The sequence below is a fragment of the Osmerus mordax genome, chromosome 27, assembly GCF_038355195.1.
Source record: "Osmerus mordax isolate fOsmMor3 chromosome 27, fOsmMor3.pri, whole genome shotgun sequence".
NCBI classification, from domain to species: Eukaryota; Metazoa; Chordata; class Actinopteri; order Osmeriformes; family Osmeridae; genus Osmerus; species Osmerus mordax.
Window position 1 is genome coordinate 1486308 of NC_090076.1, and position 23969 is coordinate 1510276.

The 23969-nt window shown below is 39.7% G+C and overlaps 1 protein-coding gene across 1 annotated transcript in view; it reads left to right on the forward strand.

Annotated features, from left to right (window-relative positions):
• The window catches only part of dbt (dihydrolipoamide branched chain transacylase E2), an 86150-nt gene that overhangs the window by 13953 nt on the left and 48228 nt on the right, over positions 1-23969 (forward strand). The window contains exons 4-5 of the mRNA XM_067230682.1: positions 13100-13281; positions 17392-17519. Coding sequence (XP_067086783.1) covers positions 13100-13281; positions 17392-17519 — 310 coding nt within the window. The remainder of the gene's footprint in view (positions 1-13099; positions 13282-17391; positions 17520-23969) is intronic.

The window sequence follows — 23969 nt, forward strand, 5'->3', positions numbered from 1 at the left end:
GTTCCCCATGAAATTGTGCCACTGATAGTTACATCTTCTGGCACATTATTATCATTGTTGTGATCAACACCTGGCTCCTCTCCAAACGGGACTACAAAGCTCTCAATATTCACAAGAAAAAGATGTTGAACAGAAAACTGTTTCAGGTGCAACTAGCTTCCTCTCTCATCCTGACAAACATAGCTGTCAATACACCAAGGAGAGGGCGGCCATGTTCAGCCAGTGGGAGCCCTTTGACGTCGATAAGTGACACCTCAGAAACCTGTGACTGCTCAGAGGAGACCATCCTCAGGTAATGGGGGGTCTGCCAAATGGGGTCCCAGCCAAGAGGGCATGTGGAACACCAACAGTTGTGCGCAGGGACATGGTCGCACATTTCCCGGTGAAGACAACGAGAGGACGCTGCAGACACTGCATAAAAGGATATTCTAATACGCTCTGCAGAAAGTGCAATCTACGTGTCTGCTTTTCAGAGGAAAGGAACTGCTTTTGGGACTACCATTGCAAGTGAACAATGGAAGCTGGTTCTTGACATTGGCATTCTGTTCTGTATAATATTTATCCCGTTTTCTTTTCTTAATAAATTCTGATTCATCAAAATGACTTATTATTGAAATGTACTGTTATAGTGCTATGTAAGCAATCCACACTCCAAATTAACCATTAGTTGTTTTTTGTATTTGTTCTGACAGTTTGTGAGCAAATGCTGAAATTCTGCTCCCAACTAGGCCCAATGTTACAATATTACATTTCCCTACAAACTTACAAAAACATGTTTTTTTTTATTTTATCCAATTCATTATCTGCATCAGAGGACTCCTACAACATCATCTGACACACACATTTGTTTTTTTTAGACATGTTTTTATATTTGGGTCTTACAGGAGTTGCTCAAGTGTTTTTCTATATATATTTTAAAGAATGACAAATCTATCTAGATCAACGATGCTGCACAGTGCATTACTTCTCTGAAGACCCATGGGGCTGGTGGGATAAAGGCTATTTATATAATCTGAGCGCCTTCATCCACAGGGTTGTCGAAGAACGGTTACGCCATAATTTCTGTAACTTGTCTAGACGCTAAATGCTTAGTTTAGGCCTTATTTTATGTAAATTAACCAATGTCTTTTGAAAACAGTTAGTGGCATTATTTCTTAACTTGTTTATTTAAATTAATACATTCTTTGGAGATGAAGTAAACACGTAAATTCATTCATGCTGGGTCATATTGTGAGGGGGAAAAAAAAGTTTCCCAACACGGACAAAAGTGATTTGTGCGCTGGAATTCACTCGACGGAATTCTGTTTCCGCCTGTTTTAAATGATTTGCAACATATCTTAATTTAGCTCGATTTTTAGCCTGACACGGAGCAGGCTAGTTCAGAAGTATAAGTTACCTTGGTTACTTAGCTGGAACTAGAATAAACCACCTTAATGGTACGGAACTCTCGCTGAAGTGAGACTTGTTGAAATAAGGCTGACTTTTCCTTAATCTACGTTGATGGTTTCCATAGCAAATTACCTTTGTTGCATCTCCACATCTGTAAATTGGCCTTTGACATGTCTCCATATCCGTTGATTGACCAGAAGGTGTATTTTGTGCCCAGCAGCAAAGTTTCCCCAGCATAATAGGTTTGAAATTCCACAATTTTGTGGAACACAAATTAATGCTGTGTGTATTTGCTTGAGTGAAAAAGGTGAATGAAGCATTCTTTTGACAATGCCATATGAATCTTCTATAAATGTAAAAAACAAAAACAAAAAAAAAAGTCTGATTTGTTGGAGCTGGATATTATTAAATTTAATGTGATAGCCTCTTCGGATATAGTTAAACTTGAAAGTCAAACAGATAAATTAAAACAATTTTACATACAAGATTAACAATTCAATCTGTTTGGTTACAGCAGCAACTGCGAGAGTTGTAAATGTGACATTTGTATAAAGTGTCTTTAAGATACTATTCATTCATAATGTGTATATATATATATTTGCCTTATGGATTGGCTACATAAAACATTTTTTATGTAGCCACATATGTGGTTAAGTATACTTAACCACATATGGTTAAGTATACTTAACCACATATGTGGCTAAGTATAATAAAAATAATAAAATAATGAGTGCACACTTTTAACACATCTAATAAAAGCCTAATCAAAGTTAGTTCAGTCCGTGCAAGGATCAGATTTTTTAAATATTTATTTTTCAAATCAATTGCTTGCTTTACATGTGTAGTAATGCAATAACCTACCAACAACTTGTTACAAGATTGCTTCTTTTACAGATCACTCTATTCATAGAAAAACAAACATGCCTGTTAAATATTTAAATATTTTCTATATTTTGTTACTCAATGGTGACGCATGATATTTAGGGGTTTCAGTATTGAAAGAGAACCACATCAATGATTCAACATGTTAGGAGTGCTCAAGGTTTTATGTTCATACTTTATGCAGGTCTATTTGTCTTTGTATTTTCCATATTGTTCCTATTTTATGTAGAATGGGGTTTAGTTAAAAACCAAAATGGGTTCATTAGCCGTTTTATTTTGTCATCCAGAATTAAATGTTTTAACACTTACACAGATGGATCATTAACAAGCCACCTAGCCAAAACTTGGATGAGTACTGTTTCTTTTGCCGTGGCATGGCTTAGATGTGACAACATGGACCCTTCATGGCGTGATCTGTTGGCCCAGAACATTTTTTTTTGCATCATCCATGCTAGGATGATCTTGATGAATGGGATAATAATGACTGTTGGAACCGACTGAACTGGAGATCTTGTGTTGCCTGGCAAGCTACAGTACTAGCTTGGCATCCAGCCTTTCAATGGACCGACTTAAATCACACGTGTCAGCTTCACCAGGTTGATGAAACTGGATCGACTACTGCATATTCACAAATTTGGTGTCTTGTGAGATTTGACAGAGAGCCAAATGACATGTTTCTCAGAAACTGACAAGAATTCCCTTAGGTATTTTGTTGTTATTTGTAGCATTGTTGATATGCCTTTTACTCATTTTGCATTTTTTTTTAATTCATTTTCCCTGGGTTTTTATTGCAAGACCAGAGCTGCCAACTCTCACGGTTTCGCCGTGTGACACACACATTTCAACCATTTCCCACGCTCTCACGCCACACATTATATATCTCACGCTGAAAAGGCAACGCCAAACAAGTAGCCAAGCTAACGTTGTAAACAGTAACGAACGAGGCGCAGGTTAGCGGAGTGAAGCATCATTGACGCGCAGACAGCCGTGTAAACTCGCCTGGGGGGGGGGGGGGGGGTTGTGGGGGGTGAAGCTCGCGATAGCTCGGGGGGGGGGGGGGGGGTTGCTGCTACCAAATCTCACGCCTAGGTTTTTGGAAAAGTTGGCAGCCCTGCAAGACTGCCATTGAGATGGATATGTAGATGGATCTCTGTGGGCAAATTCCATTGATGTATAGGGCTGCAACAAACGATTATTTTGCTAAGTCGTCAAACGATTAAATCAGGGCTGAACATAAAAAAAAAAAAATTGCCACTGGCCCCACTGGGCCAGACGAGCTTTCAAGTCTGTTTCAACCCCCCCCCCCCACGCATTGACCGTGAAACACACGCATTTCAGCCCCTTCACAGAGGCTTGAGAACCCTGTTTATTTACGTTTCATTAGGCCTATTTGGATGGAACCGGTAAGGTTGGCTTAATAATAGTAGGCTAGCCGTTTGTCCCTGTCTTAATGCGATGTTGTGCAAACCAAAACAACGTTTACAAACGTGAATTGATCTTACTCTGTACTTGAGGCCTTTTGCGGGCATCTGTGGGAGTGGGAGCACTCGATGGCCTCTTCAAAAATAGCCTGATATCCATGGCTAATTAATCCATTCCGAACAGGTAGACTAATCCACAACGTGTATGGGTGTACTTCGTGGATCCTGATTGGTGTCGCCGCCGCAGCCGCAACGCATTGATTGGAGGGTCACAGACCATACAGAGCAGATGAAATGATTCAGACTACAGCGTTTATATATTACACAATATGAAATTTAGTCTGGTGTTTTAAAATTACACCAAATTTTTTTCGGATTATTCCAACGGCAGAATACGAGGCGCAGGGAATTTAGATGTGCGTAAACGCGCATAAACGCTGTTGGAGCCATTACGCACCTTGTTTTGTTTTGGGTACACACCACGTTTGTGGTGCTGATTAATCTGTAGTTTTATGTTTGAGCACTGGGTGGAGCATTGCCTTTTGGACGGTATATAAGTAATTAACAGCCACGGATACACAGGTGTGTGGCTAGGGGAAATGCATACAGCTTTTCACCCTGTCAGGTCTGTGTCAATTGATCCAATACAAAAGAAAATGAATGGAACGAAACCAAACCAGATCTAATGAAATGGACTGTATTACTGGTGCTGCCGTCAAGACAATAAATGGGTAAACAGCAGAATGCAGAGAAATGGTGGACATTGGTTTATTGGCACGCAGAACACGCGTCCAGGGCAAGTTCTCCCCTGGTCCCACCTCATTGGCCAAGTGTAGGAGTCGTTAAAAGGCTCTACAAACGCTATTTAGAGGTGGATAAACGCAATTTCCGAATTTCGGGAGGTGCGTAAACGGCGTTTACGTGCGTTTAGCCCCCACTACATCCCTGGTTATGTTATTCTGTTAACATGTTTAACCATTTATTACACATCCTGGATATAAAAAGAACAAACATGAAATCACATTTCTAGTGATAAAAAAAGGATAATAGTCAGCAAAACAATTGACTTTTCACCTCCAAACAAGACGTGCTCTCTTCCCTGCTGACAGCCATCTCTGCACAACTCTGTCTGGCTGAAACTGAAACCTCTGGTCCCTCAATGATAATATATAAAAGCTTCCATAGCATTTCATCAGTATGATACTAAGCCTACCCAAGTCGACACCATTCTTCTGCTGCAGTTCAATAGCCTGGGGGAACGAGGCGAACGGCTGGCCCGTCTTAATTACGTGATATGCCGTTGTTATAAGTCGTGCAATAACACGATGGGCATCTACATTTAAGTTCCTGACCAGCATGGTCAACAGCCTGGAAGATGGATTGTCAACCATCCGCTTGGCTGTCACGCAAACCAGGTGCTGTCTGCTAGCATGGCTGGTCAGGGATTGTTTTCGAAAATTGACAGTGCCTGTGTAAAAAGATCCACTTTTGTCTGCTTTAGACGGGAACATACGACAGACACAGTGCTTAGTTCCATAAAAAAAGTTGCTTCCATTTGAGCTCGTAGCTCTACTTTGCTGCCAGTCTCGCGCCAGTTCTTATTTTTTTTAATCGAGATTAGAGAATTACAATTTGACAACCACTCGTCACTCACTACTCAACTCGTGATTTGCCAACTGTGCGCCCCACAAGCTGCAACGTTATTTATGCATTTAGCAGATAGCAAAACATATGAAGGATGTTAACTTTTACAATGCTAATTTTTTTTTCAATCAATAATTTGCAGTGGCCCGATCGGGCCAGTGAGTTGCTAGTTTAACTGTCCCAACGTTACTTTTTACTGGCCCCGGGCTATTGGGCCATCGTTATTGTCGAGCCCTGGATTAATCGACTCATCGTCGAGACATTGTCATTCACCATTAATTAACTGTATCAACAAGTGACTGACTGCAGCATTCTGCCTAATATCTCCTTTTGTATGTCATATGAATATGGAACAAAATAAAGGTGAGTGATAAGATGTTTTATTTTTGGATAAACTATAAAACAATGTATTCACAAAATATCCTCTCTCATACCTTATCAGTGCTTCTCAATCTTTTTCAAATTATGTACCCCCTATTAAAAAAAATCGCAGCCAAGTACCCACTGACCAGCCTTAAACATTTGAGATGGAAATAACGCCTATGACTACGATATAGTGATGAGGATATATAGGATTTATTAAACATTGTAAATGCAAAACATTTGCAAAAAAGAAACGTGTAATAAACGATCATGCAGTTCAAGTACCCCTTGACTGGCCCCGAACATGTTTGATAAAAAAACTATATAAATAATAGATATATATTTATACCATGGTCTGGGTGAATACTCGATTCTGATTGGTTGCAGGGGTGTTGGACACCTAAGTAGTTCCAGCGACACTGTCTGTTCACCATTCTAAATGATTGCGCTGGCTACATAGTATGGCCTGTAAGTGTCTGAAATGAGTAACCATAACAACAGGGCCTCAAAGCCTCCATTTACAATTTTGAAAGACTTTAACAAGCTAACATGTAATTACAACAATGAGTGACTTCAATATTTCTTTTAACCTATTTGGAAAATGATATTTTTCTGAATTTAATGTGTCAGTGTCACGTAACCGCTCATCTCACATCCCATTCGCTATTCACCTCGCTAGTCAATCTACTTCAGACAGGCTGCTGCCAACACGACATGTCGATTTTGTTCTTAAAAATCTTGATTTGGGGACAATGACATGGCTGGATAGCTGGCTAGTCTTGTTGTTAAACATAGTCAAATTATAATTACTGTTTGCAGAATGTCACCTTTTATGCGATCATCTCACAATCCATTAGCAATTCAACTCACTACACAGTACACTAAACTAATAGTAGCCAATACTTTGTTCGTGAAAATCTTGATATTGATTTGGGGACAATACATGGCTGGTTAGCCAGCTAGTCTTCTTGTCAAACATATTGTACTATAATTTTAGTAATCATGAATGATTTTGTATGTATTTTTTTATAAATCTCACTTACCCCCTAAAGTAGCCTACCACAACGTACCCCTAGGGGTACGCGTACCCCTATTTGAGAATCACTGCCTTATATGATACGTGTTAAGATGACCAAAAGTCCCGACTCCTATGCTAGATCACTTTCATCTACGCAAACCAAACTATCACTTTACTGCAATAATGTACTTTTTAAATTTTATATAGGCTATTTTCATTCACTAGGTGCGTTCCAGTTGTACTCTGAATTTCCGAGTGTTATTAAAACTAGTGCATAATGTCCGTGATAAAATTGGTGGCACCAGTGGCAGCTGCTGGTCTTTCAAAGAGGGGAAGCTCATTTTCGGCATACATCATAAAAAATTTCAATTTATTTGTCTAGTTCACCCCTACAACACTAGCCTAGCCTACTTTATGAATGAACAAACAATCTAACAAAACAATATTAAACTCGAAGAAGGAAATGTGGGAATTAGGTTCAACTGAAACAAGGAATGTGGTGTATAATTGTATAAAAAATGTGCTTGCAATTTCGCCAAGCAAATGCCAAGAAATAGGTTGCAGCAGTTTGTCTTTCGACTACACTTGCAAAATCTGCGATAGGACTGAACTCGAATAGCTTTGGCAACTTTTTATAGTACAAAATCGCTGTCAATCTAAATTAAATGCAGTCTTTCGACAGACCCTCCAATCATCAAGCAGAAGCCATGCGTCCAGGCCAGCCCACTCCTCCATTCACCCCCAGAGACGCTGAGTGTCCGTGGGCGGGACGTAATCGCAGCATTTATCCAATGACCGTATCGTTTAGAAGCACTGAAAAAAACTGTTCAAAGCAGCCCCATTGAAGTCCATGGACGCCAGGCTTCAACAGGGAAATGCACTGTGACGCCAAGGGAAAGTATGAGAAGGAACTCGAGTCAGTCGACCTGCTATATGAAGCTGATTCTGAACAAACTCGTCTTCGAGATGAACGTGTTCTAATGCATTTAAAATGTTAACACTAGACCATTAATATTTAGACATTTTAGGGTAAGCCGAGCTTCCCTTGCAGTCTTAAAGAAATCGCCACTGTGGCACACATTTCTGGATTTATAGATAGATGCCTGTGATGCAGCTGGTGATGACACAGCGGTTTTGGTACTTCTCAGATCACAATTGAAATCCTCTTATCTCTGAAGTACTTGTTCAACCACATCTATTCTAGTCAAATTGCCAATGCTGTGGTAGCCCACATTCATGCGAATGATTATGTAGCCTTCATTTGTCTGCTGTTTCATAAGTTATAAATTGCTTATGTTATGTTGATCAAAACTTACTATTCGTTCTCTGTTAAATTGTCTTACCTGCACAAACATCTAAACATTTAGATCATAACAGGAGTCATTACATGCACAATGGTTGAGCCAGTTGTCATAATTGTAGGCTTAATTCACCTTACAGCGCTTCTACATTTGCAATGTGTTGGCAGTTTTGACATCAGTAAACAGGGCCGGAGTGGGTAATCGGGAGAATTCCCGGTGGGCCGCTTCACTTTTGGGCCGGTCGAGGATTTTTCACGTTAGTCTATATTCTCTTAAAGTAGGCTACACACGTTCCGCATTCTGACACCGCAGCCTCTGCATGGGTTGAACCATGTGAGGGAGTTCTCCCCTCCAAAATAGCGTTGGTTGGGTCCATAGCCCGTCTTTTCCGAAACGTTTTCTCAGGCTACTGATAGCTGGGCCGGGGGGGCCCTACCGTAATGATATGCGTCAGGGAGGATGGATGGGAGGAAGAGGCCAGAAGGGGCTGAAAAATCCAGGTTGAAAAAAAGAAAGGCATTGGAGGAGGATGCTGCCAATTGGCCAAGCTTACCGATTCATTTTCAAGAGGACAAACACAAGTGGCAACTGGTATTGAGAGATATAGGCCTAATGATTAGCATTATTCGGCTAATATCGTTGTAAAGTTGTCAACCTATTCACAACAAATATATTACATTTAATTAAAATATTAGCCTTTTGGTATACAAAAAAGTGAGCCAGTCTTGGGCCTGAAAGCTAAATATGAAATTTAATTCAAATATTAGCCTTTTTGTATCACCCAATATATGATACAAAAAAAAAGTGGTCCGGTCTTGGGCCTGAAACTCCCGGGCTGAAAAGTGGCCCCACTCCGGCCCTGTCAGTAAACATTCATTTATGTAACATTTCACTGATCTTGAAAGTATATCCACTTTATATTGTCATTCTGTTCGCTAGCTAGCCCCTTTGAAAGCAGCTGAAGATCGGTTGTGAAAGCAAATTTACTATTTTCCTTGCTTAGTTTCATTTTGAATGCCTTTGTTAATCGCATTAGTTCAATTGTGGTCAAAACTGCCCAAGCAGCCTACATCAGTAAACACATGTAACAAGTCCCTGATACTGAAAGTGTATTCACTTTATATTGTCGTTCTGTTAGCTATTAGCCCCTTTAAAAGCAGCTGAATATCGGTTGTACGCTAAAAGCAAATTAGCTTCTAAATAACTAAACAGAATTTCCCTATTTTTTGTATTACGCTTGGTTTAATTTCATTGTGAATGCCTCTGTTAATAGCATTAGTTCAATCGCGGTAGTTTACTGCACTCTGTTGGATTATAAAAAGGAGACTAGACTAATCGCTGCAGACTAGAGGACCAATCAGAGTGCAAGGGGCTGTGACGTGAAGATAGCAAGCCAAGCTGCTGCAATTTTTCTCTCTCAATTATGTGATGTCGAAATTCTTATCCAAACAACCTCAATCCCGGCACTGCACTCCGTTGGTTTATAAAGAGGACCTATGCAGAATATGCACTTTGCAGTGTCCGGTTCTTTAGTTGAGCGTGGGAAACTAAACCCATTCTAATTTGCACACACACACACACACACACGGATTTATGTAATTAGAGAGATGGTGTACACAATAGGCTACTGTCTAACCGCCGTCTTTGAACATGTTGCTGTGGTGTTAGGCGGTGTGAAATACGAGAAGACACGTAAAACTCGCCCTTTTTTATCAACTGGTGTCGCTAACAACGGCTATCCTGGTTAGTTATGTGTCCTTTTGTGCTGGGATATTTCCTCTTTAAATGCACGTTGTGCTGCCATGATAGACAAGTTCCGCCGTGCATCTATTACACATCACAGCGTTTTTTTTTGGGGGGGGGGGGGTTTACCCACACTGCTAGTTTGGCTTCGTTTGCACTCCGACATTCTCTTAAGCACCGTGTTGTCTCATCTTCTATTCATAGTTTTCAGTCACGTGACACGCTCGGTGACCTGGAGGGCAGAAAGCTGCTGGCGATAGCGGCTCACACGTTGAGACCCGTTGCTTCAAGGCGAGGGGTGGGGGTCTGGTTGAGACGCAGCAAAAGCCGGCAAATTTACCTTCCCACGTTTCTTTGGATCACCTCTCAGCTAAAGAAAAGGAAAGATATGGACACAAACTGCAGGTGTTGGCGTCTAACACAACAACCCAACTATTTAGCTAACGAGCTAACTTTATCTCACTACGACCAATGCAGTTGGTCGCCTCGATACACAACAAACTATCTCAAACCGATTACATAAAGATGTTTTATGGCGAAAAATACGACCATTAATATACTTGCGTTTAACCTTACTTGTGCTTAGTTTTGATGAAGTGTTCGCTGCAAATACGTGTATATTTGGACGGCTGCCATTGTATGCCCTCCCCGGAGACAGAGGTAGCGTTATGTTTAAAGATCCTGTAAAGTGGAATTAAAAACGAGTTTCAAGTTCACCACACCACAGAATAATGTTATTAACTACCCATCCAAATTCTAATAGAAAAAAAAAAACACCGACAAGTATGTTAAATTAGGCTTTGAAATCGTAAGAAAATCATCAGTCTCCTCTTTTCGAGACTGGGAAGCCGTGTGTTGGTGAACCCCGTCTGTCTCTGGTCCATGTTAAAACTGTCCGCCGTGAAATGGTCAGTGGTGCAGAGGCGGCTGTTGGAGTTTATCCGAAGCTTTCCATGAGCGTGGCTCTTCACAAAATCTATCCACCTATTTTTCCTTTCATTATCAACAGGGAACTTAAATGGCGTTGCAGCGCAGCTGGAGTTCTTGCATCCAGGGAAGATGCAGTTGCAGGTCGTGGGAGACATCCTGAAGCTAGCTAGCTAGCTGATGTAAGCTACAATAACAGTACAGCAGGAGGAGCCATTCAGTGATCTGACGTAGATGGGGCGAAATGACGTAGATGGGGCATTTTTTGGCTCCGCCCATTAAAACCTGATCTGTAAACGGAAAAGAAACTGTTCTTTGGTTTAACTCCACATTTCAGTGCGAGTTTTAGCGCTTTGCACATGCTTTCAGGAACTCATTTCACACGTATATAATGTTCTTAGAAGCAAAACATGGAATTTACTTTACAGGATTTTTAATGGCACAAACCCACAATCTTCTCTCTATTTTCTTTATCGGACGGAATTCTGTAGAAACCCAGCCCAGGCTTGTCTCCTCTGCAATTAGTGCATCCGATAGCACAACAACTATCCGGCATTATGCCTAAACAAAAGCAGCAGGCTCAACGTAATTGTATGACTTTATAATGGGTGGCTGGCAGCGGAAAGTCTTTTTTGCCCTCCAGGGGGGCATGTCCCTTGGAATGTGAAGTCACGTGAAAACTAGGAATTGGATTGCATACATGAGCGTTACAGTCTTAGCGCTACAGCGCCGCACTGATCAAATCGCATTATTGCAGCCCCAATGGGCATATTGATGACAAACAAAACATACAGGTCTTGAATAACAAAATTATATTGGCAATGAAATTCGCAATACAAAAATGCAGTGCGTACAGACAAGGCACATCTTCCTGTCAGGTGGTAATTACACAGAAGCGGTTTCAAGCTCTGGTTAATTACAAATGGGTGTATTTTGGTCTAGAAGAAGTATTAAGTAGTACTGTCAAACGATTACAATATTTAATCGCATTAATGTGGGGGGTCAGGTGGCTGAGCGGTGAGGGAGTCGGACTAGTAATCCGAAGGTTGCCAGTTCGATTCCCGTTCATGCCAACTGACGTTGTGTCCTTGGGCAAGGCACTTCACCCTACTTGCCTCGGGGGAATGTCCCTGTACTTACTGTAAGTCGCTCTGGATAAGAGCGTCTGCTAAATGACTAAATGTAAATGTAAATGTAATGTCATAGTTAACTCGCGATTAAAAGCCATTTTGATCTATTCTAAATGTCCCTTGATTTCTTTTTGACCCATTATTTTTTTCTCATTTTAATGCTCTTATCAACATGGAAAAGTGGATTGGATTGCTTAGTTAGTGCAAATGTTTTTTTTAAATTGAAAACAACATTGCAACATTTGCCTGGCTTTGACGAGGGGGCGGAGAATTCCCATCAGCTGTGTGCTTGGCCATCAAGTGGTATTTCAGACTGGACGTGCTGCGATGATAGCTCAGTTCACAACGACAAAACACACAGATCAAATTGGTCTTGTCAATGGAACCATTTGGTAACTTTTTAAAAGTAACCTTTCCATTCAGAATCTTAATGGCATCCATTTCGGCGTCTCGCGCTCGCTATCCACTCAAAACGTAACGTTAGTCTACTACTCTTTAGCCGGCTCGCAAGCCCAAACAAGTGTGTGCGGCGTGCCTGTTGTTTACGGTCTAGCTAGATCCGGCGTGGTGTTGTAGTTTTTCTAACGTCAATAGTCGTTGCAACAGCATGTGAAAAAAACTACAACGTTTGCTAGGCCAAAAACAATGTTAATCTTGCGGAATTGTTTTTTACGCCGTTAAAATGGGTTTGCGTTAACGCCGTTAATAACGTGTTTAACTGACAGCACTAGTATTAAGCAAAAAAAGTTGACTTGTCTAACATTAAGCAATGATGATATGAGCTTGTGTCTCTTAAATTAGTTTTTCTTTTAAAGATTGGTGCTTATTTGTCAAGTTTGGCAATTTTATGAAAAGCACCCTTATTTTTTAACACTAAATGTATAATGGAAGTTCAACAATTACCCATTGACAGCAATAAGTAGCCAAAAGAGAAAGTTAACTCTCGCACACAACCAAATACTTTGGTTTGGTTTGGCTGACCAATCATTAGAATAAATTCCCACCCGTTTTATTTTGTCGCCTTTCTACCTGGAGGAAATGGTGTGCTTCCATGTTTCTTTGGCTTGTGTGTGCATGTGGGTGGGTGTCTCTGAATTATCAAGTCAATTGGTCTCAATATTCTGTAGTATCAACTTGTGTATCCTTTTTCTAGTCCATCATAAAATCCTGTATGAGCATTATCATAATGCATACTTTTTCACAATGAATAAAGCTGCTTTTACTGTTTTGTTGACATACTGCAATGTCTCCCCATGTTGTAATGTTTGTCTGTTCTGTTAGGTATGTAAAGGAAGGAGACAAGGTGTCACAATTTGACAGCATCTGTGAGGTGCAGAGTGACAAGGCCTCTGTCACCATAACGAGCCGCTATGATGGTGTGATCCGCAAGCTTTACTATGAGGTGGATTCTACAGCTTTAGTTGGCACACCCCTAGTTGATATTGAGACGGAGTCAGGTCCAGGTGAGTATGTTTTATTGCCCAGTATTTTTTTTCTTTCCAAAATCACACCGGAAATTTTTTTTTAAGGATATTTCACTCATTTACTATTAAATTGCTACGAGATGCATACTTTATTAATATATAAATATGTGCAAAATGATAAAAATAATTTAATTATAAGTGCATTTGTTTCACACACATTTGTGTGTAGACAATGGTAAGAGCAATTGTTATGTCCCATTATTTTAGAGGCAACAATAATTTACAATGGTAGATTGCAAATAAGACATTTTGTAAAACAGATAAAAGTAACATAAACATATTTTTGCATGTATTAAAACATGGGTCAAAGGAATCATCAGTCAATAAAATTACCAATGAAAATTGAAATGACAATCTGTGTGTAAATTAGAACCTCTGAAATACATTCTTTACCTTAAAGCCTGTATTTTATTGCAAATTAACAAACAAGCAACAATAAATGTACCTAATGCTGATAGGAAGTAGGCACTCTAGGGATGTGCATCTCCATCACTGAGGACGATGCGATACACATCTCGATGCACTGCCAACGATCCAATACATTAAAGATGCATAAAAGCAACTACTAATGCGATACGATATGATTCACCCCTATTGCGATGCAGTGCGATTCGACATGATGCAATTCAACAAGATGCGATGCAAAAGAATATGATACATAATGATTTATTTCCTTGTTAACCAGCAAATCATAAATTCACAAAAGTGAACGTTTTACTTCACATATTAAACAGTCTCTAACAAAGGATAAAATCAGGCCTGGACCTTGCCTTAAACCAGTCCTTCTTTCCTGTTGTATGGGTTCTCTGAATAAAAAATAAAAAGGTAAACTATTACTGGCAGTCACAAGCTGCTGTAAACACTGTCATAACCTCACACACTAAATGTAACTCATATATTCTACTTTAAGGTTTTTCTCAATGACTCAGCTATCTCTCGTCTTTGTCGTACACAACAGGGATTTGTTTCTCATGAATAGGTTCCTATTTGGTATGTGGTACCTCGGCTCCAATATGTTGAGGAGGTATTGGAAGCCCTTGTTCTCTATAACACTGTAGGGATTGATATCTTTACAAATAAATAAGGCGAAGCTTCGGTTATTGCCTTAGAACAGGCAGAGCTGTTAGCCAGAAGGGCATGAAAAAAAGTTGCAATACTTTGCTCACCACTCTACTTGCTAGGGGTACCGGTGGAGCTAGCCACTGACTGTAGCCATAGCTGAATCCGAGGGGGAGGCAGACGTCTCCACACAAATACCATGTAGCCTCTTCAGGTGAGTATAGGGTTGCCACCCGTCCCTTAAAATACGTAATCGTCCCGTTTTGAATCAATACGGAATGGGGTTTGTCCCGTATTTTCAGAGTTGTCTTCAACGCAGCATCCCATACAAATCATCCCACCCGCATTCTGTGAAGACTCGTCCTATTCTATCCCTGATTGGGTAATACTCGCTGCCATCGTTGGTTTGAGCGGTTTGTTTCAGTGTCATGGCCAATCCGAGTCAGAGGAGGGCGGGTCTCTTATCGGAGAGTCGATTTGAAAGAATGGTGCAGGCAGCTCCAGATAGTCCCCGCGTAATAAGAATTACACTCATAAAAGGAAGTAGGCTTGACATGCTCCAATACTGCACACTACTACTTCTGGTCCACTGATGTTATCATGTTCATGGAAGATCCTTTCGCAAGTCTCCTGCACTATATATATTTTTTCCCAATATACCTTTTTGAGTATCAAAGCATTTGTTTAATTTAAAGTTAATAAGTTATGGATATGTTAATTTAATATGTTAATAGAATATGGTTCACATGTCACAAGTTCCTCCAAAAGCCTATTTTTTGTGGTCTCACTGTCAAACTTTAATGTTTATTATCGTCATAGCTGAACTTGAGTTGTGATAGAGAGACTCTGAGGGCATCTGTTCACACTGACTTCAATAGTAGATATATATTTTTTATGTCCATGTATCAATCTTCATATTTTTATGAAAACATGTTTTAAGTTGTGTTTTACCACCACTGGCACGTCATCGGGCCTGTGGTCATCATGCCCACCCCCCCCCTCTGCGGCAGGCGTCCCTTATTTTTCTGTATTGAAGGTGGCAACCCTAGGTGAGTACCTAAATTAGACATGCTGCCTGTGTACTTTACAGCCGCACAACATATCTTGCCAATTGCATGGGTCTTATAAAATTGCTCATCTTACTTGGAAAATCCGAAGTGTTGCCAAACCTTGGATTTATTGCAATTCGTAGGAACGTGTAACTCTTCCTCCGCCATGAAAACTCTCACCCGAACACGCCTCCAACTTGCGCGAAACTTGGCCGAGAGACTTGACGAGAATCGGCCACTGACAGCGCGCTTAAGAAACAGTTAGAGAGGAGGAATCTATCTAAATATAACATTATTGGTCATAAATTATTGGTCACATTTCTAAATACTAAAGATGTTCGCCTACAAATAATTCTAGATAAATACATCAGATTAGAACGATGCAAAAATGGTAGAAATTATGCATCGTCAGCTTTTATGCCGAAGCACCGATGCAAACCGGTGAATCATACCATCCCTAAGGCACACACTATAAGCTAACACGTGATGATATGGTTTTTCATAATGACAGTATCGTACCGCAATATTCTCACCCCAAATAAAGTTAGTAAAAAAATAAAGTTGTTTAATGCCCTTCAACCACAGTGGCAGGTAACCATAATTCATAAATTAATTAGTCTGACATATGTTTTGAATTTATTAAAGTAAAAGATTCATCTAATAAAAGTAAATCTATAAAACTAGGATCTGCATTCGGTTTGCAAAGGGGCTGCACATTTTCGGAACTTTTCCCGACTTAGTATGGGAAATGAAGCTCAGGACTTTTGGGAAAATTCCAAGTTGGAAATTGAACAGTAATTTACGGGAATTAAAAGGAAATTTGGGTAAATACATTTTTGACTGTTTGACTGATTAAAGTCATACTTACAAATAGAGCCCGACCGATATATCGGCGGGCCGATATTATTGGCCGATATTAGGCATTTTCCAAACTATCGGTATCGGCATTTATAATGACCGATAAATTAATTAATTAATTTATTAATTATTTTTATTTATTTTTTATTTTTCAAAGGACTTTAAGTTTCAGATCTTAAGTTTGTATTTTTATACATTTTATTTATCAAACTGCATTATCATTATTTTAGTGAGGAAATAATAACAGGAGTCAGATGGCTGAGCAGTTATAAGTCGGGCTATTAATCAGAAGGTTGCTGGTTCGATTCCCAGCCGTGTCAAATGACGTTGTGGCCTTGGGCAAGGCACTTAACCCTACTTGCCTCGGGGAATGTCCCTGTACTTAGTCGCTCTGGATAAGAACTTCTGCTAAAAGTGACTAAATGTAAACTACAAATAACTACTGTTAGGGAAATCAGTTTGTTTTGTTACGCGTTTCTGGATTTTTTAAATATATTTTTATATCGACCGATATCGGAATATCGGATTTTTTAATCACCAAATATTTGTATCGGTATCGGCCTTAAAAATCCTTTATCGGTCGGGCTCTACTTACAAATAAATCAATTATTTCATAGAATTATATTAATTCTTTTCACTGGATGCTCAAATGTAGTTGTGAGGCTTTAATAGTCCTGCTGTAGTGTGCAGGATCCTAGAAATGATGTGTGTATGTGATCGAGGAATGCACAGAGTATAAATTCAACTGAATTGCATTAAATCTGGTTGTTATAACCAAGATTATGCTGCAAGATGTTTTTTCTTTCCTCAACTACATTTAAGTTCCCTGTTAGGCTAACCTGCAGTTTTGCAAATTTCCAGTTTATTCCCATGGAAGGTTTCCAACTGGAATTTTGAAACCTAAACCCAATATATACAGTGTGCAGACTAGGCTATATGCAGCCAGCCACCATTAACTAAATACACAGCCTTGATTGTGCAATTTCATTCATTGCATCAAAAGGTAGCCAACAAATATTGAGTGACCGGCTGTTTTTCCAGCAGCTGATACTTTTGGAACACAGATATTGTGAAATCTCTTCTATCTAATCTATAATTGTTTCATGACTGATTCTTCTTTCAGAGGTGGCCCAAGAAGAAGATGTTGTAGAGACACCAGCAATGTCACACGATGAGCACACACACCAGGAAATCAAGGGGCATAAGACTCAAGCCACACCTGCAGTACGGCGGTTAGCCATGGAGAACAATGTAAGTTATGAATACACTCACACAATGCAAAAATGTTGGTTATCAAATGGCTAATAACTAAGGCTGTCAAACATAGTTTGTCTCTATATTGCTTTTTAATTCATCTGTGCCACATTTTGACTATTTATGGAATATGTATACATACATTTACATGATACAAGTAACATACCAAATGTGATTTTTGGGCAATCTCCGACTGCCTGACATAAACTAAAGATAACAATACAGTAGTGACAGATTCTGGTAGTAATATTTGCATCTCAGTAGTCCTCAAATCCCGCTATTATTTATTTATTTATTTGTACCACTTTTTTAACTAGAGCTGTACTATGACTGTGGTGAAAACATAGATCCGTTTTTATAATAATTTATAGAACTGTGACCATGGAAATTACAAAGCTATGAAACATTTGAGCTATGTGAAGTTGGCACCTCACCCAACACAAGACCTCGAGAAAATCTCGAAACAATTGTTTGTGCTCCGGTTGTGCAGTAAAAAAAGAAATGTGCTGCTGTCATTCTGAGGTCACTCAGCCCAAATGCTCCAAATTCACCCAAAATAGTCATTTGTTTGTGCCTCATTTGTGCTGGTCTGTGTCATTAAAAGTGGTTTTTGCCACATTGTATTTTTCAATATTAGACATTTAGTTGTAGGTCAGGGATATCCAAACGTTTTTAAAAGGGGGCCAGATTTAATTCTGTGGATACACCTAGGGGACGGAAACTTCCCATTGTTAGGGTGGGTGGGTGTGTGTGTGAGAAACATAATAGTCATACGTATGCACAGGGATGCAACAATTAACCGATTTTACTGTTAACCGTGATTTACAACATCTCAGTTTTGTAACCTTGTAAAGGCTCAGCTAGGCCGAGTGTTCTGTTCTGTACTTTGTTACATGAACAACGGTTGCACAGTGAGGACAATTAAACAAACACTGCCAGAGTTTGCAAACAGTTCTGGAGATTTCAGTTCCTGTTTCCCCTTCAGTGCACTTGTGAAATCCTGATGTTTTCTCCTGTTGCTATCTTGAGATGATGGTATGTGATTTATCATTGTGTGTATTAGTTTATAGTAATTTCCATCAGCATTTCTAGTTTTTGTTATTTAATTTGCAAATACAAGCTAAGTATAGAATGTATTGTTATTCAGATTCTAATGCTAATTCTAGCTTTCGCCCTGTTTACAGAGTCCCTGTGTAATAGCTAATGCGTGTAGTGTGTCCTAATTTACCGTATTTCTTTGAATAAACGCCGCCCTCGAATAAACGGCTCACCAAAAATGAATGTTGTGTAATAAACGCCGCCCTCGAATAAACACTGCACCAAAAAATCTGAAAACGGTCATTTAATTGGTTAAATTCAACACCAGTATTTAGTACACATGTAGGCCTACATAACTTTCTGCACAGCTTTCTGTTTAAAAGCTAAAGTGTATGAACGTTTCGGCATGCTGCTTCAGATTTCTACACAATGTAGAACACTTGTATTTGAGACAGTTGTACTACCAACGCACACCTAATTGATAGCCAATGAGAAAGGGTGTTGCCGCACTCATAGACAAACAAAGAATAGACAAGGAGGTCAGGGGTAGTAAATGAGACCTGTATTTTCAGCTGCATGATTGATTTGTCACAATGCCAGCAACAAAGTTGTCTATGGCTGCACTGCAGCTACAATTCACAAAATCTCTCTTTCTAATTAAACGCTGCCCTCGAATAAATGCTGCCTTCGAATAAACGCTGCACCAATAATGAACACAATTTTATAAACGCTGCAGCGTTTATTGGAAGAAATACGGTACTAATGTATCCCAATTGGCTATATGCACACAACAGTGATACATATTTCTGGGGAAAAAAAGACCAGGTCTAGATCTTCCGGTGAAGTTAGAAACAACCTGTTCTGGATATTAAAAGTCATGTTCTTCGTTAGTTATTGCTCTCTTAACCCTACAGTCAGATTGTGCGGCTTGTTGCTTTTTTTCCATCTACCAATAGCAGGTCGCCTTCAGAGATCTCTCCTGTTTCCATATTTTTGTTAGAGAAAAACATGTTACATTACATTATCTATAGGGGGCATATATGACTGACCAATTATTTATCTGTTAACATTAACGACAAGCAAGCACGCTGACAATCAGATAATTTTGTACATTATGTAGCAAAATTTTACTAGCTAGGCTCGCTAATGCTGGAGTCAGATGGCTGAGCGGTGAGGGAATCGGGCTAGTAATCTGAAGGTCGCCAGTTCGATTCCCGGCTGTGCAAAATGACGTTGTGTCCTTGGGCATGGCACTTCACCCTACTTGCCTCGGGGAGAATGTCCCTGTACTTACTGTAAGACGCTCTGGATAAGAGCGTCTGCTAAAGGACTAAATGTAAATGTAATGTTACTGCTCAAATCCGTTAGCTAGCTAGTGATAGCTAGCTACTTTTACTGTGAGTTACATAGACAATTACGAAGGTAATGTTTATCTATCTCGAAACTTACAATTTGAACCCCTTTTCCCCCTTGAGGGCAGCAACATGTACATCATTAATTGTCATTTTGCGAAGATCGTCCAAACTCATCGTAAAAAAACTGAGAACTAACGTAACTGCTATCTGTACGATAAGTAAGCCTAGGCAGTGTTATTATTTTAGGCTACTCATCCCTGAGTGCACCTAGAAAAGTAGTTTCATTAATTAATTTACTGTTATCATTGTTTTTTTTATTTGGTACTGTATTTATTTGGTACTGTTATTTGACAACTATGATTTCTGTTTCGAAAGGCAGCAAGTGTTAAAAAAACAATAAAACCTCTAATTTAAGAATTTTCATGTGATTTTATACATCCCTAATGTTGTAAAATAAATGTATGCATAATTGTGAAACCGTGATTATTCCTCAGACTATAATCGTACCATCAAAATCTGTAATCGTTGCATCCCAACATGCACATTACAGTTACAGGTTAGAATGTATAAAAAATTCCTATTTAGCTGTAGTATCAATAAAAAAGTGTGTATATATAAACTAACTTTTAGAGTTAATATGATTTGAAATATGTAATTATTAGTAAACCAAAGTTTTACGCCGAAGTTTCCAAAAGTAGGCACCTATAGCATAGCCTGGTCCTAACCAGACCCTCGTACACTTCATTTGTACCGAGGGTCTGGGATCGCTCCATTGACAAGCGTTAACTTCCTTGAAGGCGGGTACTCTGCTGAAGTTTAAAACTATTGGATCTGCCCAGAGCCACTCTGATCTGCCATAACCAATTGCTAGCGTTCGCCTTAGCCAACTCCTTCACCACTACTGTAACGGAGCTAGCTGACGTAGCTGGAAAATTACACTTTTCCCAAACCCCGTGGTGAGGAGGGCCACAACATCATGGCCACCAACAAAAAAGATTGTTCTTGCTCCGGCTTTAACTTTTGGATATTCGGCAGCATTGCCACAACGGACAGAATGAATGGCTTCGCTCGCATCTTTCTCCGCTGCCATTACTGAACTACAACTCAAACTAGCACACAACATCAAGGTCATCGTTCTCAGCCATTCCCTCTGTTCGCTGATTGGCCCTACAAAGAATGTATTTGAGAAAACCGTACAGAAGCAAAATCTAAATTGAGCGGAAGTACGTAGGAGGGCAGAGCCAGGCCTCCTATAGCATACATTTGACAGATTTTTAAACAGGAGCCAAGTATAAACAGTAAACACTGTTTACTAAACAGATTGTCACATCATGTGGGTATTTCAGAAAGCAGGGTGAACATACTCAAAAACCACAGTTCAAACCACAACTCTGGGTTGACTGATTCTGAGCTGTCAAATTCAGAGTTGACAGTTTGTTGAAAATAAATAAAAGTTTTTGACAAGGATATAAAATGCCCTCCTCAAAGGAACACAGATAGCACTTCATGGCAACGGGAGGAAAAATGACTTACACCGCCAGTGGTGAAAATCTGCTATCAACTTTGGGGGGGACAATTATATGACACTTTCTCAAGAGCAATTTCTGAGGGGGACACCAAAATGACTGCTGTAACACAGCCTACATTGTAATATGTTAAATGTATATTGAGGAACCATAATTAATACTCCTGGATCATTTATAGTTAGTAACTGAAGGGTTGTCTCAACTTGTTCAAATGTAGTTATAGTAGTGTTTCTTATCAGTCAAGTATGAATGCAGGTGTACAGTATTTACAACCAGCAATACCAAGAAAGGCCAGTATGTACTGTACACTGTATGGGTGCAGTTTATGTAATTACAATGGGCATGGTGCAGTCTCATCTAAAATAATCTCAATTGAACCATCATAAAGTCTGGGGAAATCGCAAAACCATTTCTCTTGAAATGTCAACACTTTGTTGGCAAGAGTCTGCGGTTCTATAAATTGAGGGTGTGGCTGATATGGTTCTGTGCCACCACTGAGGTGACTAGACAGTGCTATGCCACTGTCTCCTATACTGGTGCTGCTGGCAAAAAGGTTGACCCCCGGTCCTGCCATGGCTGTGACACTGTTATCTGAAGTCTCTCCCTGGCTCTTTCCCTTTCACCACCCTCACTGACTCACAGTCTGTCTCCTAGAAAAGAAATACGATGTTTGCCATCCTCCTAACTACCAGTACCCAATACTACACAATTAATCACAACAACAATACCATTGCCTCAAATTAATCTTGGTTCAGTCACCAGTTTAAGTAGAGAGTGGGGGTATCCATGGCATTGTCGAATTATGTCCCTATTTTACAAGTCTAAAGAAGAGAACCCATCATGTTGCCAAACAAGAGACTCAACAAAATTATTTTAGCACATTTCAAATCATTTTTTTGAACATTTTATCAACTAGTCTTTGAAATTAGGCCACTAGGGTTCTTTCTTTGCGTTTTGGTGTCCTGAAATGCTCTGATGTCCGTCTTTCTTTTTTCTGCAATTTTTCTACCATGCTGGCCGCACACACAATGTACAGGTTATTTACAGTAGGAGATGGGCTTTTATCATTTATTACCATTCTTCTAGAATAGGCTTCGATCTACCAGGTAGCTAGTCAGTTAGGAAAGGTGAAACGGATTGCATTGACAGCTGGATTGACAGCTGTATGAGTTCACCCTTTACACAACGCAAACTGCAACCTTTTGTCATTTTAATATAATTCATGTTTTGGTTTTATATTTGGCTGGCTTCCCAGAATAGCTGAATATGCAGCTAGCGAGCCCCAATTCCGTTTGTGTGGTATTTGCCATCATCATTGTTATAGCCATTTTACTCCAGATCGGCAAACAGGTGCTTCAAAGTCCCTAGAGACGATTTAGCTTTTGCAACGAGACCATTTAAGATAATTATGACAATGGTAGAAGTATAGGTATAGTTTATGGTATGGTTATAGTATAGTTCTGTTCAGTATCGCTAAGCATGGCAAATGGATTTAGAAGAACTACAATATCCGTGCTGATCTTGGATTACATTGACGATAGCAAAGTTTCCATCTTTTGACGACGCCAAATGGAATAGTGCTAGCTAATGTTTTCTCTATCGGTTTGTTTGCTAGATATGCAAATGCAGCTAGCTTAGTGTGTGTGAACCCTGCCAACATAGTGAAATCGCTATGGTGCGATTAACTGGATTAATTTCACGTTAGCCACGTGCATTTCAAATGGTAGACACTCAAGTCACCTTGTCAGATATTACAACTACTTACTGGACATCAGCCACCAACGACACAAACAGATACTGTCCGATTTTCACACACTCACCTGCATCACTGCTGAGGGCTGTGGCTGTGGATCAAACCATTGTGGGACCAAGTGCGGGGTTCGAAATCTTTTTAAACTTCAAAAAGCGCCATTGTGTCCATAATCAGCAAAGCGCTTTCATTGCATATTATCAATGTTGTTGAAATTACATAGGTATGTTTACAGTGATTTATTGGGGGGGACAAATCATATTTTATCATGTTCCATTTATTCAACATTTGTGTGCGTGTGCCAATTTGTTATATTATTTAGGTGCAACCCAACAGGCACCAAATGCATTTGGCAGCAACTGAAGATGAAATACAAAACATTCTTTAAACCGGTATGGTACAATTGCAATGCAAGTAATTGTGATGTTGCTATTCCTTAAACAGCATTCAGCGGCTAAATATTCTGAGCAATACCTCTTTTTTTTTCCATCATGAGCCATCTCCACGCTGCCAGTAGGGCTGGGCGGTAAGGCTGCACGACTATTACGCCACTCATTAAGTCGCGGAGATGTTGTGTATTTAAAAAAAGTTTAGTTGAGCGCAGAGCTGAGGTAGAGGAAAGACCATCGGAGAGACGTTGTTGAGTAACGTTGTTCTGAAACACATGGCGGAGGCAGAGAAATTAGTACGACGAAGTCATCCAAGGTGCGGGAGCATTTCACACTAAATACATCGAAAAAGTGTGTTAATTGACCTAGGTGAAGTTAGTTTCATATTC